At 38.0% G+C, this 26,110-nt stretch overlaps 3 protein-coding genes, 1 long non-coding RNA gene and 1 pseudogene across 4 annotated transcripts; 3 read left to right on the top strand and 2 right to left on the bottom strand.

Moving 5' to 3' along the window:
• Nucleotides 1-435: 435 nt before the first annotated feature.
• On the top strand, nucleotides 436-1,069 carry LOC117477892 (annotated as a pseudogene).
• A 6,680-nt stretch (nucleotides 1,070-7,749) lies between these two features.
• LOC117477894 (lactose-binding lectin l-2-like) lies at nucleotides 7,750-8,415 on the top strand. The gene has a single exon (XM_034124694.1). It carries the CDS (start codon nucleotides 7,827-7,829, stop codon nucleotides 8,313-8,315), a length of 489 nt encoding a protein of 162 aa, XP_033980585.1. The 5' UTR covers nucleotides 7,750-7,826; the 3' UTR covers nucleotides 8,316-8,415.
• A 2,040-nt stretch (nucleotides 8,416-10,455) lies between these two features.
• LOC117477901 (lactose-binding lectin l-2-like) lies at nucleotides 10,456-11,068 on the top strand. Its single transcript, XM_034124700.1, has one exon. The coding sequence runs from the start codon at nucleotides 10,507-10,509 to the stop codon at nucleotides 10,987-10,989; it is 483 nt and encodes a 160-aa protein (XP_033980591.1). The 5' UTR covers nucleotides 10,456-10,506; the 3' UTR covers nucleotides 10,990-11,068.
• Nucleotides 11,069-18,917: 7,849 nt separating this feature from the next.
• LOC117477903 lies at nucleotides 18,918-20,193 on the bottom strand. The gene is made up of 3 exons (XR_004555372.1): nucleotides 20,095-20,193; nucleotides 19,302-19,474; nucleotides 18,918-19,128 (listed from the first exon to the last, which is right to left on the bottom strand). It is a non-coding gene; the product is annotated as an uncharacterized LOC117477903 (long non-coding RNA).
• A 4,987-nt stretch (nucleotides 20,194-25,180) lies between these two features.
• LOC117477895 (lactose-binding lectin l-2-like) lies at nucleotides 25,181-25,827 on the bottom strand. The gene has a single exon (XM_034124695.1). The coding sequence runs from the start codon at nucleotides 25,769-25,771 to the stop codon at nucleotides 25,286-25,288; it is 486 nt and encodes a 161-aa protein (XP_033980586.1). The 5' UTR covers nucleotides 25,772-25,827; the 3' UTR covers nucleotides 25,181-25,285.
• Between the last annotated feature and the right edge of the window lie 283 nt (nucleotides 25,828-26,110).

Here is a 26,110-nt window from a genome sequence, read left to right as displayed (position 1 = left end):
CAGAAAGGAGGATTTCAAAGTGCGGACCCACTTTTGAACATTGCTATAGTGTAATGTGCTGGTTAGTATTTTTCTTTGCATGAAAAAGCTTATTTCAACACACTTCGACAGACTGTTATCACTTACCATCAATATTTTCCTGCAGAAAAGCATGTTTTTCTGGGACTCTTTGGCAGTCCAAAAGTTGTATTTAATACCTTCATTTGGTTTGGTTGAAAATAAATGATGGATTTCGTGTGACATCTTCAGCTGAGCTGCTAGTCTTTTTTTAGCTGATGTCCAGATACTGTTTAGTTGTGTAAAACAGACAGAGTATGCCAAGTTCAGTTGACCAATAATATTAGGCCAACAGTGAAAACACCCTCCCTGATGCATATAAAAAAAGCAGCCTGTCATCTGTCTCCTTCAGAGTCTCTATCCCATCCAACACTTCGAATAAACTCAACCGACAAACAACCCTTCATCCTGCTCCTGTGACGGAGAGACTTCATCATGCTGTTGTTCCTCTTCCTGTTGGGTCTGGTTCTGGGTGCTGTGTCTCCTTCAGATGACCCTCAAGTGAAGCTTCAGCGTGGCAGCTGTCCCATGTTCTGGTACTCCTTCAACAACCGCTGCTACAAGTACATCGCCACTGACATGGACTGGGCTGATGCAGAGCTCCACTGTGTGTCAGAGGGAGCCAACCTGGTGTCTATCCACAGTCAGGCCGAAAATGAGTTTGTCAAAACACTGATCAAGAACTTTGACCCTGCTCAGGGAAATACATGGATCGGACTCAGTGACCTCCACAAAGAAGGAAGATGGATGTGGTCTGATGGGTGTGCAGCCAAGTTTTTCTTTTGGTATGCAGGACAGCCAGACAATGAACTACGAAATGAACACTGTGTCCACACACGTAATCAGAAATGGAACGATTGGATATGTTCTAACACTATTCCCTCAGTTTGTGCATCTCAAATAACTTGTCCTTAGCAACTGAGATGTTACATATGTCTGATTGAACCCGGTCACTGTAAAACTGTTACTCTGTTAAGATGCTTTTGACCACAATAAAGACACTTATATGTGTGTAAAGAAGTCATTTGACCAACCTTCATTTCCATGAATTTTATATATTTACACAGGTGATTCAAAATGAATATGATCACAAACTTAAATGAATGAAAACATATAAAAGTGTGTGTGTTTTTATGTGTGTATAAATGTGTGCATTTTTCTTTGTAACTAGATTTTGTATTGGCTTTTAAGAAAATTAACAAGATACAGAAAAAATACAAAATTATTGTTAATTAAATTGAAATTAATAATTTAATTCAAAACAAAAAATAATAAAAACAGAGAGAAAAAATACTATATAAACCAATGAATAAAATTAATTAATAAAAACAATCATAATATTCATAATTTTATATATACATGAGGTAAGACTCATATCATACTGTCACCCCTCACCTTTCACCACAACAATAATATACATGTTAAGTATAATAATCTTTCCTACATCATATAACCAGGCCAAGTATTACTGTATAGATGCTTTTCACATATCTGATCATAAAGATATTAATGTCAAACATTACATTACATTTATACCTTTATTATATAATCATTATATAAATAATCATTCACATGTAGTATCAATGTCTTCCCCACCCCCCACGCTACTGCCACTATTGCAACTTCATTTATTAAATTACTATCAATCATAATATATTGTTTCACTTGCCATGTTCAGAAGTTCATCAACTGCAAGTGCATTCCTGAGAATAAAGCATGTTTGTGGTTTGAAGCTTTAAAAAGTACTTTGTTATGTTTTGTTGCCACTTGATAGCAGTAGTAGTACAAGTAATCTTCACGTAACATAAACTTGCAACAACAAATGTTAATCAAAGAAAATCAGATATAATATGATTTCCATTTATATATGTTTGACAAAACTACAATTCAGGTTCACTTTTCAAAATGCATTGATAAGAATAAATCATGTTTGTGGTTTGAATCAGTAAAAGCACTTGTTCATGTTTTGGCCACTTGAGGGCAGTAGAGGAAAAGTCAGTGTCTTTGTCCTCTGGTGTTAAATACTGTAATGGAAAGGGAAGCAGAAAGTGTGTGACTGTTGCCTAGTTTAGGCAGTCAACTGCACCAATGATACATTTACACTTAAAGGGGACCTATCATGCAAAATGTCTCCGCTGTGGCTTTTTTTCTCCCTCCCCGAGGCAAGCGTTTGCTCCCGCTGCTTTAATTCAATGCAATCCCTCCCCGTCGAGGCAAGCACTGTAATTCTCTCCGGTTAGTCCACCAGCAGATGACAAACACCCACCTCTACGCCTCTTCCAAGGAACGAGGGGACCGTGCGGCAGAGTTTCAGTTTCAGTTACTTTCACCGGTCAAGATGTCCGTTAAAGTTTAAATCTTCCGGACAAAATTAGAAAAGTGCCGGTCAAAGGTCTTTGTTATTTGTTATTTATTGAGCTTTAAAACAAATGAATAACGACTCTATATAATAAAACACGGAGGACGGAGATCTCTTTTTCTCCCCCTCTTCTGACAGCCCAGCAGCTGATCAGAGCACGGCTCACCTCTCCTGCAGGGGGGCGTGGTCAGCAGAATCAGACCCGTAGACAGCAAATAGAGCGAAATGAGGCATGGCTAAAACGCATGATCTGTTTGGTATTTTGAAAACAGAAACGTATAAATATACCTTATATAGGTATGGCCCTACAATATATCATTTAAATATAGCATAATAGGTCCACTTTAAAGCGCCCTGCCCCTCTTACAACCTCGCTGCTGCGCGCCTGCCCCCCACCACCCCAGCATCCTCCTGTAGGCTCCATGGGATTGTTATTTAATCATCACTCAATGTTCTATGTACATTTGTGGAGTGATGAGGCCCAACCCTAGATGCCAAACTCAAACTAAATGCTGCTTCTAATAAACATTACAAACGTAAGTTGTCTGACTGAAACCATTAATGGTCTGACTTAATCACAAGGACACACATTTAGCCTTCTTTATACATTTGGAGAATGGATTTCCCCTTTATTTCTTCTTTTCAAAGATCCATAGTCCCATTTGTGTTAAGCAAAGTCAGGTTGTTGGAACGCTAGATCTAATAAATCAGAGCTGTGGTCAGCTCATAGAAAGGCCTTCTGTTAGAAATGTTTGCTATAAAACTTTACATGATGCACACATACTCCACTGGTCATTGTGTTAGTAAAACAGAATGATTGTGTTATCAAATGTATCAAATTACTATTCAATGTAGTAATTTGTATATTTGTGTATTTTTGAGATGATTAAAGCTCAGGTGCCAAAGTTCTATATGTTTTGTCTTCAATTGAGAGCAGTAGAGGAGCAGGTCAGTGTCTCTGTCCTCTGGTGTTAAATGCTGTAATGAGCAGGAAAGCAAAAAGGGTCTGTCAAGTTCTTCAGGGTTTTGGCATGTACATAGTGATTTGCCCGAACTTGAGAGGCTGGAGGGCAACAGAGGACGCTTGGACAACTCGGATTGTGTTCTTTTTTGTCTTTATTTTTAAAAGACAACTCCAAGAATTTTCATCAGGTTGAAAACCTTCAAAAACACAAACAAATGTTAGCTCACATGCAAACACAAATTACAAACATTTTGCATGCCTCATTGCATTTTTCCTAATTATAATAACACCAGTCACATTTCTGCCTTTTCAGGGTATTTTAATTAAAAGGATAAAGTGTGAGTTATTTTACAACCACATCATTACTTAAATGAATTAATAAGAGAGTGTTTTGCTCTACTTGGAAATAAGCACCAGAGAAAACCTCAACTGAAAACCACCTGCGCTGTCTAAAATATACACCAAACAAGCGGAGCGCAGGCAGACCACGCTGCGTAAAAAGCCGTCGATTACGCAACAGCACTCACAAAATAAGGCAACAGATCAAGTACATAAAACACAATAAACACCGGAGAAACATACCAACGGCGTCTCTGGAGCCTCACACACACTGTCGCCAACTTCTCCCTCCGTGGCTTTGGGACCGGCCATCATAATTCCTGCCCCTTTTGTTACCGGAAGCGGCATTCATTCTTTTTAATGACAGCTCGCTTCTCATTGATAAAAAGTAGCCTACGGTATTCAAAATGAAAACGAATACCCCCTCTTGGTATTGAACACCTATAATTACAATAATCTAAATGAAAATACATACAAATAATTATTTGTCCATCCGTTTTCATCAGATATTATTTTTTTCCTTTTTATACTGACTTTCGTCTCGACAGGGTCTGACTGTTAAAGTTAGGTTTTTACTTGTTCCGTGTAAATACATTAGAGCTCTGAAATAAAGTAACAAATGTTCAAAGGTAATTTCATCAACATTCCTTTAGCCTAAATTGGGAAGTCACTCTGGTATTGTTGTGGCTCAAACTAAATGTTTTCACATTATGTAATAATACAAAATTCATTTAATCTTCATTATGCAAGTACAAATGTAATATTCAAAGAATTAGCAAAACAGTAAATAGTAAAAACAGGGACATTTTTTATTCCACAGATGCTGCATTTCACTTGCTTGTTTCTGTTGCTTCAAACTATTACAACATTTTTCCATGTATTTTTCAGTCTCTGTGTATCAGATAAATGTGGGACCAGCCCAGGTGGAACAACAGTTCCAGACAACCGTACACTACACATGTGAGTCGTGATTAATACTAACCTCAACTTTTATCAAATAACTAAACTCACTATTAAAAATGAAATCACACTGTTGATAGACAGGCGAACATAACAAAAACACTTTAAATACCGTCTCACTGAGGCTCTGTGAAAGATATAGTACAATAAAGAAGAAATGGTTTGAAATGAAAAGTATTTATCTTCTTTTTAACTTTAAGTTCACATGAACAGGGACGAAACTCCTTTTTTTAGCAAATGTAATTTATTAAATGAGGAAAGTCGACGGGATCTCAAAGACAATCTCAATGTTTTAACTCATCAAAGATGCATAGTGTAGTTTTAAAGACGCTTTTTGTAAAAAAGTAAAAAGTAATAAAAAAAAAAAAGTAAATAATTGTTGGAAAGCTAGATCAGGGTCTGTGTGGTGGTTTTGGATTAGGACAAACAGCCCTACTATATTTTTCTCTTTGTAAAGCCTTATGTTAAATATGTCAAGCGATAAGCCAAGCACATGAGGAGATTTTGACTTTTTATTCTTACTGACTGAAATGTCCACATTATTCAGAAGTCTTGTGTAAACTGTGAAAACACAGGGTGTGGAAAGAATAAAGGAGGCACAAGTGTGATTTAGTAAATCTGCCTGGTAGGAGTCTTACAGCTTTATTTTTGCCTTGCAACCACTAACTAGTATGGACTGAAAATGTATCTTCTCTGAACCAACAGATCCTACAAATATATTCCTGTTTACATTGCCCCGACATGTGAAAAACAGTTTTTATTTCAATCACAGAGGGACCATCCTGAAAAGAAATGTGGAGCAGCATGAGGGGAATCATTTAGAAATGAGAAATGAGTTACAATGACTCGTACAAAGAGACATGCTTTAGATCCACAACATCACCTGGCAAACTATAAATAAGTGTTTGTGTTTATTTTGTCCCTGCCCTGTGTCTGTAAAACGCTTAGCCTGTCACATCAGTGCTACATTTCTGCTGAGTAGGAGAAAACATCCAAAGGCGAGATTCCTAAATGTTATGTAGCGATGCATGTATCGCATTGTTTGGATACTTTTAAAACACGGGTGGTAACGTGCAATAGTAGAAGTAGTAGAAATGTTGTTGCCACTAGTGTTAATCATCATTTCAACACCAAGCCTTTCAGAGCACAGGGGCGTGTCTCCTCCAGATCATAATTAACCGGTGGACTGGGATTTCCAACTGTTCCAGTGCCAAAAACATCTCTGGTTCAAAAAGATCAGAGATGATTAAGGTAAAGACTCACTAAATATAATGTGTGTGTTTTGAGCAGCTTAGTCATTTTCTGTGCAAAGACTCGTTTGACGACTCTTAACCTGTTGTGTGTGTTGAGTCTTGAGATCAATCCTCTCCAGGAGTTGTTCATATCCACACATCTACTCAAACTATTCAAGATTATTAGAATAATATTCATAAATTCTGAGAGTGGATTTCCCCTTTAAAATGAGACTGTGTAACTTTTGCTGCAGAAACCTTCTTCAGGCAGGTATGGGATGATGCTAGTTGCTAAGCTGTTGTTAATCATTTAGCATTTAGCTAAAGACTAACCTCTGTAACAGTGGCACATGTGGAAGAGTCATGAGTCAGCAAACTGACTGTCCGTTAAATAGATTTAGTGACGTAAAGTTTTTCAACAATAGCCACAACAAGGCTTTAGCAGCAACAAAACCCGGACTGTTGAATTGGACAATTAGTTGTTAAGCGTTTTATTTATAAGACCAACAATGTGTTTTACTTCTCTTAAAAAAGTTACAAAGTCTCATTTCAAAGATGCATTTTGTGAAGTCAGTGATTCTGTGACAGCTAGATCTAATAAATCAGAGCCGTGGTCTGTTCATATTCAGTGTCATAGAGAGGCCTTGTGGTAGTCATTTTATACTAAAAACCTGTACATGACGCACACATGCACAAACACTCCTCTGTTCTTTGTGTTCACAGAGCAGAAGTACTGTGTTATATTACCTATTTATTGTTTTATGTATTTTTGAGGTGACAAACGTTCAGGTGCCAGAGGTTCAGCAAAGTACAAGAGCATTTTGAGAAGAAAAGATGTTTAAGGTTTAAATACTCGAATGTACCTGTTTTGTGATCACTCTCCTCTCTTTGCTCTGGTGCTGTAATGGACAGGAAACCAACAGGAAGGTGTATTTAGTGTTTTATTGGCCATTCTGTGAAGTAATTTTCTTTTCTTTTTAAAGCAATGTTGTTTAAAACTTGTTTGCATGTTAAAATAAAAAAGTTCACAATTCAAGAAAGGACACATTGAAGGCTTTGTACTACTGTAATATTGTTTATGTGTAAATATATGCCCATGTTTGGTATGTAGTTTTCAGTTATACATAAAAAGAAAAGTCAGACAGAAAGCAATATGTCTCTCCTTGTGTCCCAGCAATCTTCTGACAGCTGAAGCCACATGTCTTTTCTAAAGCAGTGTTTTACTATTTCAACATTTGACTTAAATTAATAAATCATAGGTTTTATGTGACATCTCCAGGTGAGCTTGTGGTCTTTTTGGGTAATGTTCATATTCTGTGTAGTTGTGTGAAACTTAAAGTGTTTGCAACGTGAACTTTACCAATGTTTTGTGATTGTACTTTGCACAGTAAATAATTGCGGATGGGACTTTGTCTTTCTGGAATACCCGACATTACACAACCATAGACAAACATACACAAACATTTATACTGCAAATGTATTCATCCTTATTTGAACTCCAAAGCTTAGATCATAATGAATCAAAAGGACAGGAAAGAGACACCATTTTAGAGCATCTTTTCATTCATTAAATGTATTTTAATATATTGTTCATGTATTTTTAATGGGACATAAGGGAGAGGTTCCGAGGTTCAGAAATGGGCATTTTTCAGAAAATGTTTTTTTTCTGGTTCACAACTATATGCTGGAATATAAAACTACCTGTTATGTTTCTTATCTGCTTTCGGGCATCAGACAAACAAATGAGTCACAACAGAAAGTGTTTTCCAAATTCAGTTGACCACTAATATTGGGCCAACAGCGAAAACACCCTCCCTGATGCACATAAAAAGAAGCAGCCAGTCACTTGTCACAGAATCTTCTTACTATCCAACGGTTCAGTTCAACTTTAACAGACAGAGACGGTGACATCATCATGCAGGCTTTTCTCTTCCTGTTGGGCCTGGCTCTGGGTGCTGTGTCTCCTTCAGAAGAACTAGCAGTGGAGCCACAGCAAAACAGCTGTCCCGTGTTTTGGACCTTTTTCAACGGCCGCTGCTACAAGTACATCTCCACACATTTTACCTGGGCTGATGCAGAGTTCCACTGCGTTTCACTGGGAGGCAACCTGGTGTCTATTCGCAATCAGGAGGAAGATAATTTTGTCGGATCCATGATCAGGAACTTTGACCCTGCTCGGGGATATACCTGGATCGGACTCAGTGACATCCACAAAGAAGGAAGATGGATGTCGTCTGATGGGTGTGCAGCCAGGTTTTTCTTTTGGAGTTCAGGACAGCCAGACAACTATCGAGGAAGGGAAGACTGTGTCTGCACCAACTTTGGTTCTGCTAAGAAATGGAATGATTTCCCATGTTCTCATACTTATCCCTCAGTTTGTGCATCTCGCATAACTTGTCCTTAGCAACTGAGATGTTACATATGTCTGATTGAACCAGGTCACTGTGAAACTGTTACTCTGTTAATATGCTTTTGACCACAATAAAGACATGAATGTACACTTATATGTGTGTAAATAAGTCATTTTACTAACCTTCATTTCCATGAATGTTATATATTTACACAGGTGATCTCAAACTTGATTAACTGAAAACATATAAAAAGTGTTTGTGTTTGTATAAATGTGTGCATTTTTCTTTGTATCTACATTTTGTATTGGCTTTTAAGAAAGTTAACAAGATACAGAAAAAAACATAATTAAAAAGCAATGAAAATCATAGTTAATTACATTAAAATGAATAATTACATTTAAAATAATAACAAAAACTAATAAAAACAGAGAGAAAAAATACTATATAAACCAATAAATAAAATTAACAAATAAAAACAATCATAATATATGTAATTTGACTCATATCAAACTGTCCCCCCTCACCTTTCACCACAACAATTATATACATGTTAAGGTTAATACTTTTTCCTATATCAAGATCATATAACCAGGCCAAGTATTACTGTATAGATGCTTTTCACATATCTGATCATAAAGACATTAATGTCAAACATCACATTACATTTATACCTTTATTATATAATCATTATATAAATAATCATTCACATGTAGTATCAATGTCTTCCCCACCCCCCATGCTACTGCAACTATTGCAACTTCATTACTGGCAATCATAATGTATTGTTTCACTTGCCATGTTCAGAAGTTCATCAACTGCAAGTGCATTCCTGAGAATAAAGCATGTTTGTGGTTTGAAGCTTTAAAAAGTACTATATATATTTAGTGACGTATAAAAAGTGTTATGTTTTGTATTAGTAATTTCCACGTAACACAAACTTGCACAAACAAATGTTAATCAAATAAAATCAGATATAATATGATATAATATGATTTAGCAGCAACAAAACCCGGACTGTTGAATTGGACAATTAGTTGTTAAGCGTTTTATTTATAAGACCAACAATGTGTTTTACTTCTCTTAAAAAAGTTACAAAGTCTCATTTCAAAGATGCATTTTGTGAAGTCAGTGATTCTGTGACAGCTAGATCTAATAAATCAGAGCGGTGATCTGTTCATATTAAGTGTCGTAGAAAGGCCTTGTGAAAATGGTGTAAATATTTTTACTCTCTGTGTATGTTGGAGCTCCGTAATTTTCGTACAAATGTGCGAAGGTCATTTTGTCAACATTCATTTAGCCTAAGTTAAGAAGTCACTCTAGTAATGTGGTGTCCTAAATAAAATGTATTAAAATTATGTTATAAATTAATTATTCCTTTTCATGTTCATTGTGCAAGTACAAAAGTAATATTCAAATAATTAGCGAAACACTGAACAGTAACAACATGGATTATTTTTGTTATACACATTTATCACCTGCTTGTTCCTGTTGATATTTTAAAGTGTTTGTTTCCATGTCTTTTGTCCACCTCAGTCTCAGTGTATCAGATAAGTATGGGAACAGCACAGGTGTAACAGCTGTTGAAGTCACAAGCAGTACCTACTGTATCTAGCATGTGGAATATTTTTAATGAACACTCATCAAGATTTATGACACACTCACTAATGAAAATGAAATAACACTGTTGTGATTGAGAGACAGACAGATTAACACACTTTAAATATTGTCTCACTGAGGCCCTGTGGAGAGTAATGTACAATGCAGAATAAACAATTGTAATAAAAGTGTTCTTCATCATTTCTCACATGCACAGCAAAGTAACGCATTTTTAGAGAAATCTCTAAAAACAGAACATTCAGCTAGTGCGGACCCACTTTTGAACATTTCTTTAGTGATCACTTAGCATCAACATATTCCTGCAGAAAAGCATGTTTTTCTGTGACTCTTTGGCAGTCCAAACGTTTTATTTAATACCTTCATTTGGTTTGGTTGAAAATAAATGATGGATTCCGTGTGACATCGCCAGCTGAGCTGAGCCAGGTACTGTGTGGTTGTGTAAAACAGACAGAGTTTGCCAAGTTCAGTTGACCAATAATATTAGGCCAACAGTGAAAACACCCTCCCTGATGCACATAAAAAAGCAGCCACTTGTCTCCTTCAGAGTCTCTATCCCATCCAACGCTTTGAATAAACTCAACCGACAAACAACCCTTCATCCTGCTCCTGTGACGGAGAGACATCATCATGCTGTTGTTCCTCTTCCTGCTGGGTCTGGCTCTGGTTGCTGTGTCTCCTTCAGATGACCCTCAAGGGAAGCTTCAGCGTGGCAGCTGTCCCATGTTCTGGTTCTCCTTCAACGGCCGCTGTTACAAGTACATCGCCACACATTCTACCTGGGCTGCAGCAGAGCTCCAATGTTTGTCCCAGGGAGCCAACCTGGTGTCTATCCACAGTCAGGCCGAACAAGAGTTTGTCAGATCACTGATCAAGAACTTTGACCCTGCTGAGGGAAATACATGGATCGGACTCAGTGACGTCCACCAAGAAGGAAGCTGGATGTGGTCTGATGGGTGTGCAGCCAAGTTTTTCTTTTGGTATGCAGGACAGCCAGACAACACTGGAGGACTTGAACACTGTGTCCACCCCAACTCTGGTCAGAAATGGAACGATAGACAATGTTCTAATACTATTCCCTCAGTTTGTGCATCTCGCACAACTTGTCCTTAGCAACTGAGATGTTACATATGTCTGATTAAACCAGTTCACTGTAAAACTGTTACTCTGTTAACATGCTTTTGACCACAATAAAGACATGAATGTACACTTATATATGTGTGTAAAGAAGTCATTTTATTAACCTTCATTTCCATGAATTTTATATATTGACACAGGTAATTCGATTGAATACGATCTCAAACTTAAATGAATGAAAACATATAAAAGTGTGTGTGTTTTTATGTGTGTATAAATGTGTGCATGTTTCGTTGTAACTATATTTTGTATTGGCTTTCAAAAAAATTAACAAGATACTGAAAAAATACATAATTAAAAAGAAATGACAATTATAGTTAATTAAATTAAAATGAATAATTAAATTCAAAATAATAACAAAAACTAATAAACACAGGAATAACAAACAATATATGAACCAATACATAAAATAAAATAACAAAAACAATCCTTTAAATATATGCATTTTTTTAAATCTACATGGGGTGAGACTCATATCATACTGTCACCCCTCACCTTTCACCACAACAATAATATACATGTTAAGTATAATAATCTTTCCTACATCAAGATCATATAACCAGGCCAAGTATAGCCTAACTATAGATGCTTTTCACATAAGCATTAATAAAGACATTTATGGCAACACAATATATTTATATAATACCTTGGTATCTGGCTTGATGACTGTCTCACTTTTAAACATCATGTCAATAACCTGCTTAAAAAACTGAGGGTTAGGCTAGGTTTCTTCTACAGGAACAAGTCCTGTTTCTCACTCGAGGCCAGGAAAAGGCTAGTCTCTGTGACCTTTTTACCTGTGCTGGACTATGGTGATTTGATTTATATGAATGCACCTGCCAATTGCCTGGTCAAGTTAGATGCTGCGTATCACAGTGCACTGAGATTTGTGACAAACTGTAAAGCATTAACCCATCACTGTACCCTGGATGCAAGGGCTGGTTTGCCTTCGCTAACTGTACGGAGGCTCAGTCACTGGTACATTTTTATATACAAAGCCATGTTAGGGAAACTTCCATCCTACATCTGCTCCCTGATCTCACGGCGAATTGTAAGTGGCTACTGCCTGAGATCGCATGCTGTGGTTTTATTAAATGTGCCAACTGCTAGGACTGTCTTAGGGAAGATAGCATTTAGATGCGCAGCTCCACTGTCTTGGAATAGTCTGCAATTGAAATGGAAACTGAGCAATCTGGTGCCACTAAATGTTTTTAAAGCTCGGTTGGATGCTACTCAATCGGAAGCTGTTGGTACCTGTTCATGTGGATAGTTATGTAAATTGTAATCCCTGTAATGATGCTGTTTGATGTCCTTTTTGTTGTTCTGTTTATGTTTTTAATGTTTCATGTGGAACCTACTTGAGCAGGTCTCCCTTGAAAAAGAGATCAATGATCTCAATGGGATACAACCTGAATAAATAAAGGTTTGAAATGAAATTAAAATATTTTTCAAATCTAAAGAACTACTCACTCCTCCCATGTGTAACTCTATGAAAATATCATCCTTTTTGTCATAATGTATAAATTAAACCTGTAAATATTCACCATTTCCCGTCACATTTCTATCCACATATAGCATCGATGTATTCTCTCTTTACTTCCACTATAACAACATAATCCCTCAAATTACCAATCATCATATTTTGTTTATTTTCATATTTTTGATATGAGAAGGTTCAGTTGCAATGTTCAGAAGTTCATCAATTGAAGAGCATTCCTGATAATAAAGCATGTTGTTTGAAGCAGCAAAAGTACTTGTTCATTGTTGTGCCACGTGAGGGCAGTGTCTCTCTCCTCGGGTGTTACATGCTGTTGTGGACAGGAAAGCAGAACGTTATTGATTGTTAAAGTTATGTTTTTACTTGCTCTGTTAATATTCACTGAATCAGAATCAGAATACCTTTATTCATCCAACAGAGGGGACATTTACATTGTTACAGCAAGTAAAGAGCCAAATAAAGCTTAATATTAATTAACAAGCATGCATAACATTTTTTTGTATAAAATAGAAATTACACAATTTACAAAATACACATCCTGTACCAGTAACAGTTATGAGATAGCAGCCAGGTGAAAGTATTACAGGTGGAAGTATATATTTCACAGTTATTTACAGATTTATTAGAGAAGTTGAATTGTCCAGCTATAAGGAACAGCAGCCAGAAATAATAATAACAATAATAATAATAATAATTGTGAAGGGGTATAAATATGTATTGCACATAAATAGCTCAGAATAAAAAAAGATCAAATGTACAAAGGCAAATTCATCAACATTAATTTTGTCTAATTTGGGAATGATATGTGGTGATGTGGGGCTCAAATAAAGGTTTTCACATTATGTAAAATATATGTAATCTTGATTTTGCAAACACAATTTAATACTGAAATAATTGTCTAACAGAAAACAGTTATAACATACATACTTTTTTATTCTATAGAGTTGTTCACCTGCTTGTTTGGGTTCATTCAAACTATTGCGACATGTTTCCATGTATCTTTCCGTCTGTGTATCAGATAAGTATTGGAACAGCACAGGTGTAACAGCTGCTGCATTCTCAAGGACTCTACATATCTTATGTGAAGGTCTTTTAATGTACAGGAACAGCAGCATTTACCAATCACCTATGAAAATGAAATCCTTCTGTTAAGAGAATGAGAAGAATAAAGTTTAAATTGAGTGTATGAAACAGAGGCAGCGGGCAGGACTGGAGCAATAAACACTCAAACACATTTTAAATATTGCCTCACTAAGGATGTGTGGAGATGACAAAGAAGAATAAATGCATGTCCCAAAAGTCCAAGAGGATCTAAAAGTGAAGACTAACTTTTAAGAAATCTTTAGTGTAATGGGCGGCTTAGTCTCTTTTGCATTAAAGAGTATCTGAACAGACCATCATCTCACCCCACCAACATCTCCTGGAGATAGCTAGAGAACATCACATATTTTCTGGCACTCTTTGGCAGTGCACATGTTTTAATATCTTCATTTAGTCTTGTTAAAAACGAATAGTACGTTTAGTACGACATCTCCAGGGGCCTCATTTATAAAGGGATATACGCTCAAAAAATGGCGTACGCCAGTTTCTACGCAATGTTTGCGATTTATAAAATACTAACTTGACGGGAAAATGTGCGGTCCTCCACGCAAACTCTAACCCATGCGTACGCACTAAGCACAACAACGGGAGAGACGAGAAACTGTGACACCGTTGGCAGAAGGAAGAATGGAGAGAAATATGTGGAAATAAATAAAATGTTACCTCTCATTTATCATATGAAGAATTCATTTTCAAACATTGATTAAAGCCAATCTTAAAATGATTAAACAAACGCCTGTTTGAGACTCCTCAGTGCACACAAAAACATAACTTGGAGAAATAAATAAATACGGATATGTTATTTAAAACCACCTCGAATATGTTGTGTTAATGTTATGAAATGTTTTCTCATAAATGATGCGGTAAGCAGGAGGACAGAATTACGTCTAAACTGACGCCGTTTTGCATTTCTATAGGTTGTAGATACGAGCATGGTTTTATATACTATCACGTTTAATCGTGTTTTATGCCGTTTGCCAAGACTTGATAAGTCGCTCGTAAAACACAGGAGGTATGGAAACTAAGAACACCATATGTGGTAAATTGTACAGCTAATATAACACAACCAGTGGCGAGCCGTCAGGGCCCTCTAGGCCCTCTGTGAGGGCCTAAGATATTCCAAAAAATAATATTTAAAAACATTAAAAAAAAATATATTTTTTAAAAATATATATTTTTTTTATATTATTTTTGTTATATTTTTCATTAGTTTTACCGAAAAAAAACTTGATTTAATAAAATAACATTTCCAAATAAATAAATCCTTCGAATCTGCCTGTTCGGTCTCTGTTTGAATGTGAAGGGTTACATGAAAGAAGGTCTGGCCCTCTCTGCGATTCACAGAGGGCCCGCTATAGTAACTGAACGAGAGAGTAATGTCAAATGACAGTACAATTGACCAATCATATCTTCCCTCTAAATGGGTGGGTTTCATTATCGCGGACTTTATGACAAGTTCCGCCCGCTGTGAAACTTTTCTTGTTTCCATAGCAACAACAACTTCCTGTCAACAGCGTGAACTCGCCTTCAAAATAAAAGCATGCCAAATTACACTTAAGACATACAACTGTAACGAAAGTAACAAACACAATGCAATATCATTTTCAATGTCAAAGAACACAAATTGGGTTCACAGGTGTTGTTTTGTGTGGTAGAGGGTCGCTGTCATTGATGAGTTTTGCACCCTGGGCCGTTGTTTTGATATTCCGCTGAAGTATACGCTGTGACGTAATAACTTTTTTTTCCTTTTTTTCGAGGGAAGGGGTGGGGGTCAGAGGGCCTAGGTATAAAGCTCACGGCTCGCCACTGAACACAACACATTAGTTGTATTTCCTTTAACTGGTGGATTATGGATATATGCTGATCGACAGCTGGAACACAAACCACCAAATACAACAAAATAATTCAGATCCAGTCGTCATGACTCCACTCCGGAGGGATTCCCCGATCATTTCTTACAGTTTCTCATCAAGGGGGTGTCTCCTGTCCCCGGGACAAACACACTGCCTGAGGAAGGTTATGTGTATTTTTTTTGTCATTAACTTTTTTCGGACCACTTATTTATTTATTTTAGTGACGATCCGACCTCCATGCTGCTACTCTGGTTCAAACTGCATCCACCAAACAATATGATTTATCTCGACCTCCCCAAAATAACCAAAATCTGACACGGTGTGAGATGTCTTTTTTAGCTGTTCGGTCGTAATGTCCTGCGATCTTCTTCATGCAGTCAGTCAAAATGAATGAATGGGCGTTTCTTTTACTATTTATAGGCAAATATGGGCGTTACGTGAAGCCTGCAAAAGCTGCGCCGCATTTCGAGTCGATTGTGATTTATAAAGGGAAACAGGCGTAGGAAGTGCCGGTACGCACTTCCCTCGCCGGTACGCAATGTTTTGTGAATCGGAAAATGTCAGAAAATGTCTGTACCTATTTTTTTGCTTTGTACTACGTAAGCAACCTTCCCACATCAATCCTACGCAAGGCGTTATAAATGAGGCCCCTGGTGAGCAGACGGTCTTTTTTTGCTTATGTTAAGGTGTGTTTTTTTTAACATGAGGCACAATTTCTCTTTCTTCTGAGAAACATTATCTATTTTTAAAGACACTTTTTGTTAAATCAACACAGCAATTGTTCGTCGGCAAGATCTACTAAAATCAGAGCTGTGGTCTGTTCCTATTCAGTGTCATAGGAAGGCCTTGTGGCAGTCATTTTACTATTACCCTGTACATTACGCAAACACATCTCTGCTCACTGTTATTAGAGCATTCGTATTGTACTATATTCCTCATTTTATTGTATATAGTTTATATTTGTGTTGAGGTGACAGGTTTATGTGCCATGTTCAGGGGCCTCATTTATAACGCCTTGCGTAGGATTGACGTAGGAAGGTTGCTTATGTAGTACAAAGCACAAAAATAGGTAGGCCTACACATAGATATATATAAACACTAGATGACTCACCCGCGCTGCTGGCCAATGGAGACCGACGTTGCCACATGGCCGCCATCTTGCTACAGGCAGTGCTCTCATTCATAACATTATGGTTTACTATTTAAATAACCATAGCTTGCTCAATTTTCAACCAATTTTCAAACGGTGTGGTTTTTTATAAACATCAAAGATGTAGTTATGATACTGCATACTTATAATCATGGACTTTCATATGAAAATAACATTAAGCAGATAAAGCAATAGCTATACACACACACAAGGTATTTATATTAAATATTTGCCGGTGTATATATTTCCATTTATTTTATTATATTGTTAATATTTAAAATAAATTATAAAATTAAAATATATTTATATTTTTTATATAAAAATCGGTCTCATGTTACCACTCTGTAAGCCAAGAGTTGTTAATTTAGCAATGCCTTAGCTTGAAGAACAGGGACACAACTAATGACAATAGTATATGGTGGTATATTATTTAGATATTCACACCTTTATCAGAAGAACCAAACCAACATAAAATGAGCCCACAGACAGGCCAGTTCTGTCTCATTTATCACAATTATTTTTGACATGAGATCTTCATATCGTCCTAGTTTTGTATTTAGTTTCTAGATTTGTAAACAAATCCAGAACCTTTGAAATACGTTACCACTTCACAGCACGGTGCGCTGAGTTCTTGTAGTCATTTTGTGTCCTTCTGTAGTCCATTTACTGTTGTTTGTCTTACCCCGGCTGATATCTCACTAAATCCAGTTTTAATTGTTCCCTATATTGCCCCTATGCCCTGTAAGGTGTCCTTGGGTGTTATGAAAGGCGGCCCCCCAAAATAAATGTATTATTAAGAAGAACAACTTGGTGTGGTTTCTATTCTCCTAAAAAAATGTTACGTTCTCCAACAGAAAACACAACTCAGCGTACTTTTAAGAAATTTATCTTAATAGGCTTGTCCCCTTATAAAAGGCAGAAATATGTTTTGAGGCTCTGGACAAAAATGGCTATTTTGATTGTAAAGGTTGCCAACCCCTGGGTGTAGTTTCAATGTTTGCACATGTTTATTCAAGTGTATGAGTGACATAGAGCAAGTGAGATGGCCAGTGGTTCTCAAACTTTTTACACAGAGTACCACCTCAAATTATATTGGGCTCTCCTAGTAACACCATCATAGACCTTCCTGGGTACCACCGAGATAAAGGATTTAATATGACAAGCCATATGATGCTCTCATTTGTTAGTGACATTCCACATGCAAATAAGATAAGATAAGATGGTACTTTATTGATGCCAATTTGGGAAAACATTTTTAGTTACAGCAGCATAAGGGACAAGGCATTTTACAATAAATTAGAAATAAGCAAGAAAAATAAAGAAAATAAAGAAAGAGGAAAATAATATACATGTTGAGTTTGGCAGGATATTATATATATATCTAATATACATATACATAAATATAAGGCATATGGAATATTAATGTTAAAGGTAGGGTAGGTAATTTTGGAGAAACCAGCTCGAGATCGCTAGAATTTGAAAATACAGCCGGAAAAAATCTGCTACTTCCTTCCAGAGCCCCTCCTCCAACACACACAAACGCGCACATGACCAATGAGGGCACGAGATAAGTTTGTGCACAGATGGAAGGCTGACAGGCAGGTAGGCCATCCAGTTATTTTAGCTGGGCCGGCTAAAATGATTGGTCGTGCTTTTTACAGTACCACGGCTTCCACAGATGACATTTTTTTATGGATTTGTTGTCAAAGCACTTCAGATATTCATTGCTATCGGGATGTTAAGAGCATTCCATGGAATATAACAAAAAGTGTATCTCGAGCCGGTTTCTCAAACTTACCTACCCCACCTTTAAATATTGAACAGATTATATATGTGTAAAATGTACAACGTGGTAATATTCAAGATAAACTATGGAGCAGAGAGTTATCTTCCAGCCAGAGGTGATTTGTTGTACAGAGTTATGGCTGTGGAGCTGCAGCAGTCTGTTGGAGAAGGAGCTCCGCTGACTGTCCAGCTGCAGGTGGAGAGGATGGGTGGGGTTATCCATGATGGACAACAGCCTGTTCAGTGTCCTCCTCTCCACCACAGCTTCAAAGGGGTCCAGCTTGATGCCGATGACTGACCCAGCTTTCCTGATCAGTTTATTGATCCTGCTGGTGTCACCGTCTCTGATGCTGCCCCCCCAGCAGACCGCAGCAAAGAAGAGTGCACTAGCCACCACAGACTGATAGAAGATCTCCAGCATCTTGCTGCATACGTGGAAGGATCTCAGCTTCCTCAGAAAATAGAGTCTGCTCATCCCCTTCTTGTGCACAGCGTCAGTGTTGATCCTCCAGTTCAGCCCATTGTCTAAGTGCACTCCCAGGTATTTGTAGTCCTCCACAACAGCCACATCCTCTCCCAGAATGCACAGGGGTAGAGGAGGAGACGTCCTCACCCTCCTGAAATCAATGACCATCTCTCTGGTCTTGGCCACATTCAGAATACTCACAACATGGCTGAGGTTCATCTTCCGCTCTTCTTGAAGTGGTTGTGCTTCTTGTTGCTTCCGGCTAAAATAAACATAATTAAAGACATTTTGAGTGTTTAAAATGTGCTGTAATACACAACACATTATTTATTCCTAAACTTGCAGAAAGAAAAACTAAAGTGTGACATTTAATCACATATTTATATATATCAATCTTATACACCTTGAATTCTTGTTGGCCAATGATACACATACCCTTTGAAGATGAGCTGGGAAGTTGAATACTGTTGGCCCAACACCATCTTTAAGCCGGACAGTCTGCCCCGTCCTGTCAAAGTCCTCACAACTGAAGTGCTCACTGCAGAGCAGTGTCCTGCCTTCTTAGGGCAACTTCCCACTGCCTCCTCCTCTCTCCGGTTTTGGGAAACCTTAAAAACATGAGAAAGGTAGCCAGATATATAAATTATTGTCAACATTTTCCTCCCTTCTTTCCTTTAACATTAAGGGTAAGGACAAAAATACACACCGAAATTATCATATTTTTGGGGTAATTGTATGTATGTATGTATACTTTAAGAATAAGACAACTACACTAAGAGTTATAAAAAAGGTGTCCAAAAGAAACATTAAATAATTGTGTAAAGAAATGGTAGCAACATATTCTAAAGAGGCTGGGTCAACAACAATCTTGCAATACTATTATCTCACATAGCCCCACTGATCCTGTGTAGCAGAACTTGTAATGTACATACATCCACTACGTAATTAACGATTATCCTAATTATAGTCATAATATTGTCATATCTTACACGTGAAAGGTGATTCCACGGGTTCTTGGTCAACTTTGTAATACTAGGTCTCACTCACAGCCTCTTGTTATTAGCCAGCTAATAAATACAACCACACATACACAAAGAAAAGCTGCTATTTCAACATGTCCAAGCATCCTGTATCATAGCCATGCTAATAATGTTTATAATAAACCAAACCGTTTGTAAATCAGTCAAGATTTCAGCGAGTTAAGAGTATTTTTGTGCAGATCACTCACCTTACAACAGCTACCATAGCGCGTACCAGAGTAGCTGTTGACTGTAGCAAGATGGCGGCCAGTGAGCTACGCTGGAAAATCTCCCATGAGCCATCTAGTGTTTATATTAGGGCTGTCAGTCGATTAAAATATTTAATCGCGATTAATCGCATGATTGTCCATAGTTAATCGCGATTAATCGCAAATTAATCGCACATTTTTTATCTGTTCTAAATGTACCTTAGATGGATATCTTTCAAGTTTTTAATACTCTTATCAACATATGAGTGGACAAATATGCTTTATATGTTTGTTTATTATCATTTGAACAATGACAAATATTCTCATGAATATTAAACACAACAACCTCTGAACATTACAAATATTCGCCTCAATTCAACCTGGAACCTCTCTCATACAATAATACTGTGTGTGTGTGTGTGTGTGTGTGTGTGTGTGTGTGTGTGTGTGTGTGTGTGTGTGTGTGTGTGTGTGTGTGTGTGTGTGTGTGTGTGTGTGTGTGTGTGTGTGTGTGTGTGTGTGGACACTGTGATGGATCGTTGAGCTATGTGCAGCTCAAGGCATATATGCTCGAATGGGAGCTGCCTGGACGCTGCAATAATGTTGCGCGTACTATCCGTGCTGAGTGTGCTGACTTTTCGTACAATGTCACACTGTCTGGCTACCTGCATAAAGTCAAGTGCTCGGCGCAGTTGTCGGCGAAATGTCATTGAAACAGCTCCTTATATCCGTTAGCGCAGCTAGCTAGCACCAGATGCTAACAACAACAACACGTAAGGTGTGCCTCGCTCGCGCGAGTCGCGCCACACATACACACTCCCTCCCGGTCCTCCCGATCCTCCCGATGGCCAGTCCGGGCCTGCCAGTGAGCGTGGAAGTGTGGTCTGCCACAAGCGGGCGGCAGGAGCGGGGCTGTCAGCATCAGCTTGTCGATGGTATTTCACACTCGATGCGCTCTCAAACTACGGCGGCCGAGGACAAAAAATACACATGCGTTAATCGCGTTAAAATAATTAGTGGCGTTAATTTTTTTTTGCGTTAACGCGTTATTAACGCGTTAACTTGACAGCCCTAGTTTATATATATCTATGGGCCTACATACATTTTCCGCCATTTTCCGATTCACAAAACATTGCGTACCGGCGAGGGAAGTGCGTACGGCACTCCCTACGCCTGTTTCCCTTTAGAAATCACAATCGACTCGTAACGCCCATATTTGAGTATAAATAGTCAAAGAAACGCCCATTCATTCATTCATTTTGACTGACTGCATGAAGAAGATCGCAGAAAATTACGACCGAACAGCTAAAAAAGACATCTCACACCGTGTCAGATTTAGGTTATTTTGGGGAGGTCAAGATAAATCATTATGTTTGGTGGATGCAGTTTGAACCAGAGTAGCAGCATGGAGGTCGGATCGTCACCAAAATAAATAAATAAGTGGTCCGAAAAAAGTTAATGACAAAAAAAATACACATAACCTTCCTCAGGCAGTGTGTTTGTACCGGGGACAGGAGACACCCCCTTGATGAGAAACTGTAAGAAATGATCGGGGAATCCCTCCGGAGTGGAGTCATGACGACTGGATCTGAATTATTTTGTTGTATTTGGTGGTTTGTGTTCCAGCTGTCGATCAGCAACTATATATCCATAATCAGGCGCGCCGGATTCATTTTAGAAGTGGGGGGGGGCCAAAAAAGTGCGTGTGTATGGCCCAATCCCAAACCACGCCCTACACCCTACACACTCCCCCTCCGTGACGGAGTGAACTCCGTGGAGTGACACATGAGGCTCCCTCCTGTCAGATGGAGGGAGTAGATACAGCGGCAAACTTTGGGACAAACTCCCCTCTCTCCGGCAGAAACAGGAAATGCCGTAACTGTATCAACGGTATCAAATCAGCATCTCTTTGACAAAAAATGTAAATTAATAACTAAAATAAAACTCCAAACATCTCTAATTGTGTTCTTTTTTTGTAAAGCTCTTTTAGTTTTAAACCTGATGTTTATAAGCTTCTTAGTTTTTGCAACAGTCTGTAAATATACACACCTTTATAATAAAATGCACACATTTACCTTTTTTAGACTAAACACAGGTAGATCCTAAGTTAAAAAAATATGAGGTTATCATGAGGTTGTTAACATCGCAGTTTATCAGTGGATGTTTGCTGGAAGCACAATAACTGCATGTTTTGCATTGCTTTTAAATTTCAGTTAATACAGTGGTGAGAGACTCCCGATACATTAGATTTATAAGTTCATTAAATGTCTCATGATGCATATTTCCCGGTGAGCATGAAGCTTTTCAGAGTGGGGTTTTTCTCAGCTACGAGTTATTTTGGAAATTGCTCTCCTGAAGAAAGTGCACTTTTTTTTAATACACTCTCTGTGGAAATTAGACTTTTCGTGGCTGTCCAGGAGGTTTGGGCACTTTTCCAGTTATTAACTCCGGTATTAACAAAGCTATCATCTCCACATTTTGAGAAAGTTACAAGCCGTTTGACAGGAGCAAATCTGCATATTTTTTTTATTATGTGGCGGCGGTTTTGACAGTCTCTGCGGCCGCAGAGCTGCTGCTTTTGGGTTCATCTGGCTTCGCTGTTTCTATGATTGATGAAGGTCCAGGCTCCGGAGACGTGGATGTCAGGGATGTGACCTTCCAGTTGTTAATTTAAGTTTAGATTGACTGTATTTAGTTTTCTTCTGCGCTGGTTCTTCTGACGTGTTTGCAAGTGTATATATTCTTTCTATAGGTTAACGGCTGACACACACAGAACAACGTAACAAATAAAGTAAACAACGTAACGAATAAACAAATCTAAGCTTTTTTATTGGTTGTAATTTACATGGATACATTTGAATGGTGTGACAATGTCCTATTTGATTGGGTTAAAATGTACATATTCTTCCTGTTATGTCTGCCTGCTTTATTTTACCTAATGCAAAGTGACCTGCTCCATCGAAATCAGTGGCATTGACCCGAAGACACATTTTGAGTTGTATACACTGATGGAAAGAGGAGATTCATAGCTTTCTAATGATATCAGGAAGGATTGTTGTAGGCTACTCCAAATATTAAGCAAAATATGTCACATTATATAATGACTGTTACAGAGTCATCATTTTGAGAAAAAGGCCTTTAAAGTTTCCTCTTCTCTGGATCGATCTGATTGATTAGCGGAGCAAATGATCAAAATAGTACGGAGGGAAGATATTTTCGTTTGGATTACTGGTCTGGGGGAAGCCCGCGAGTGTGTGTGTATACGTGTGTGTGTTTGTGTATTTTTGCGTTTGTGTGTATTGTGTTTGTTTCCCGGGGAAAACACTCACGAGAAACACCGGCTGCTGCCTGCAGTGACGTAAAGTTACTCCGTTCTCCGCTTCTAATTATGCCGTTACAAGCTTCAAAGTTGTATTTATCATCTGAATTTGCCGAAACAATTGTAATATTCTCAAAGCCAAGACTTTGTTTATTTGAAATCAGATACAAACAAACTGTAACGGACCCTGCCGTGTTATCTATGATTACTATATGCCTTACATTCATAATTTCAGCAGAGGGAGGGGAAGCGGCGCTGTGGAACAGCAGAGTGGCGAGTGAGAGCTGTCATCTTCCCTTTACAAGCTTAAAAAATGCCTGTAGCTAATGAGATTGAATATAACAATCAAACATAACAAAATATACACAGCTATATCAGATCGCGTTTTAGATGCGACTTTAGAGTAGAGGGGAATTATTGAAACGGGATTTGTACAGTGTTCCACGGCATCCGCCGCTGCGAAAATGTGGGGCAGGGCTGAAAAGTGGGGGGGCCAATGGCCCCCTGGCCCCCCCCGCTTCCGGCGCCCTTGCCTTGTGATTATGTCAGACCATTAATGCATTTCAGTCAGACAACCTACGTTTAAAATATTTATTAGAAGCAGCATTTAGTTTGAGTTTGGCATCTAGGTTTTGGACTCATCACTTCACAAATGTACATAGAAGATTGAGTGATGATTAAATAACAATCCCATGGAGCCTACAGGAGGATGCTGGGCCAGAAGCTGGGGTGGTGGGGGGCAGGCGCGCAGCAGCGAGGTTGTAAGAGGGGCCGGGCGCTTTAAGTGTAATGTATCATTGGTGCAGTTGACTGCCTAAACTAGGCAACAGTCACACACTTTCTGCTTCCCTTTCCATTACATCATTTAACACCAGAGGACAAAGACACTGACGTTTCCCTCTACTGCCCTCAAGTGGCCAAAACATGAACAACAAGTACTTTTACAGATTCAAACCACAAACATGATTTATTCTTATCAATGTATTTTGAAAAGTGAACCTGAATTGTAGATTTCTCAAACATATATAAATGGAAATCATATTATATCTGATTTTATTTGATTAACATTTCTTGTTGCAAATGTATTCATTTGTTGTTACGTGAAGATTACTAGGACTACTACTGCTATCAAGTGGCAACAAAACATAACAAAGTACTTTTTAAAGCTTCAAACCACAAACATGCTTTATTCTCAGGAATGCACTTGCAGTTGATGAACTTCTGAACATGGCAAGTGAAACAATAGTTGCAATAGTTGCAGTAGCGTGGGGGGTGGGGAAGACATTGATACTACATGTGAATGATTATTTATATAATGATTATATAATAAAGGTATACATGTAATGTGATGTTTGACATTAACGTCTTTATGATCAGATATGTGAAAAGCATCGATACAGTAATACTTGGCCTGGTTATATGATCTTGATGTAGGAAAGATTATTATACTTAACATGTATATTATTGTTGTGGTGAAAGGTGAGGGGTGACAGTATGATATGAGTCTTACCCAATGTATATTTAAAATTATATATATTATTATGATTATTTTTATTCATTCATTTTATTCATTGGTTTATATAGTATTTTTTCTCTCTGTTTTTGTTGTTATTTTGAATTAAATTATTCATTTTAATTTAATTAACAATAATTTTGTATTTTTTCTGTATCTTGTAAGTTTGTGATCATATTCATTTTGAATCACCTGTGTAAATAGATAACATTCATGGAAATGAAGGTTAATAAAATGACTTCTTTACACACATACTGTATTAGTGTACATTCCTGTCTTTATTGTGGTCAAAAGCATGTTAACAGAGTAACAGTTTTACAGTGACCCGGTTCAATCAGACATATGTAACATCTCAGTTGCTAAACACAAGTTATGCGAGATGCACAAACTGAGGGAGAAGTAGCAGAACATGGTTCATCATTCCATTTCTTAACAGAACCAAAGTTGGTGTGGACACAGTGTTCATTTCCTCCATAATTGGTTGGCTGTCCTGAACTCCAAGAGACAAACTTGGCTGCACACCCATCAGACCACATCCATCTTCCTTCTTTGTGGATGTCATTGAGTCCGTTCCAGGTGTATCCCTGAGCAGGGTCAAAGCTCTTGATCAGTGTTTTGACAAAATTCTCTTCCTCCTGACTGCGAATAGACACCAGGTTGCCTCCCAGTGAAACGCAGTGGAGCTCTGCATCAGCCCAGGCCAAATGTGTGGAGATGTACTTGTAGCAGCGGCAGTTGAAAGCGGACCAGAATTGGGGACAGCTGTTTTGCTGTGGCTCCTCTGCTAGTTCTTCTGGAGACACAGCACCCAGAGCCAGGCCCAACAGGAAGAGAAAAGCCAGCATGATTATGTCACCGTCTCTGTCTGTTAAAGTTGAACTGAACCGTTGGATAGTAAGAAGATTCTGTGACAAGTGACGGGCTGTTCCTTTTATATGCATCAGGGAGGGTGTTTTCGCTGTTGGCCCAATATTAGTGGTCAACTGAATGTGGAAAACACTTTCTGTTGTGACTCGTTTGTTTGTCTGATGCCCGAAAGCAGATAAGAAACATAACAGGTACTTTTATATTCCAGCATTGTAGTTGTAAACCAGAAACAAAACATTTTCTCAAAAATGCACTTGCCCATTTCTGAACCTCTGAACGTGGCACTTATGTCCCCTTAAAAATACATGAACAATATA

This window comes from Trematomus bernacchii, unplaced genomic scaffold (assembly GCF_902827165.1).
Source record: "Trematomus bernacchii unplaced genomic scaffold, fTreBer1.1, whole genome shotgun sequence".
In the NCBI taxonomy this organism is placed as follows: Eukaryota; Metazoa; Chordata; class Actinopteri; order Perciformes; family Nototheniidae; genus Trematomus; species Trematomus bernacchii.
The sequence above is the reverse complement of the archived record's forward strand: the minus strand, read 5'-3'. Positions and strand labels throughout refer to the sequence as shown.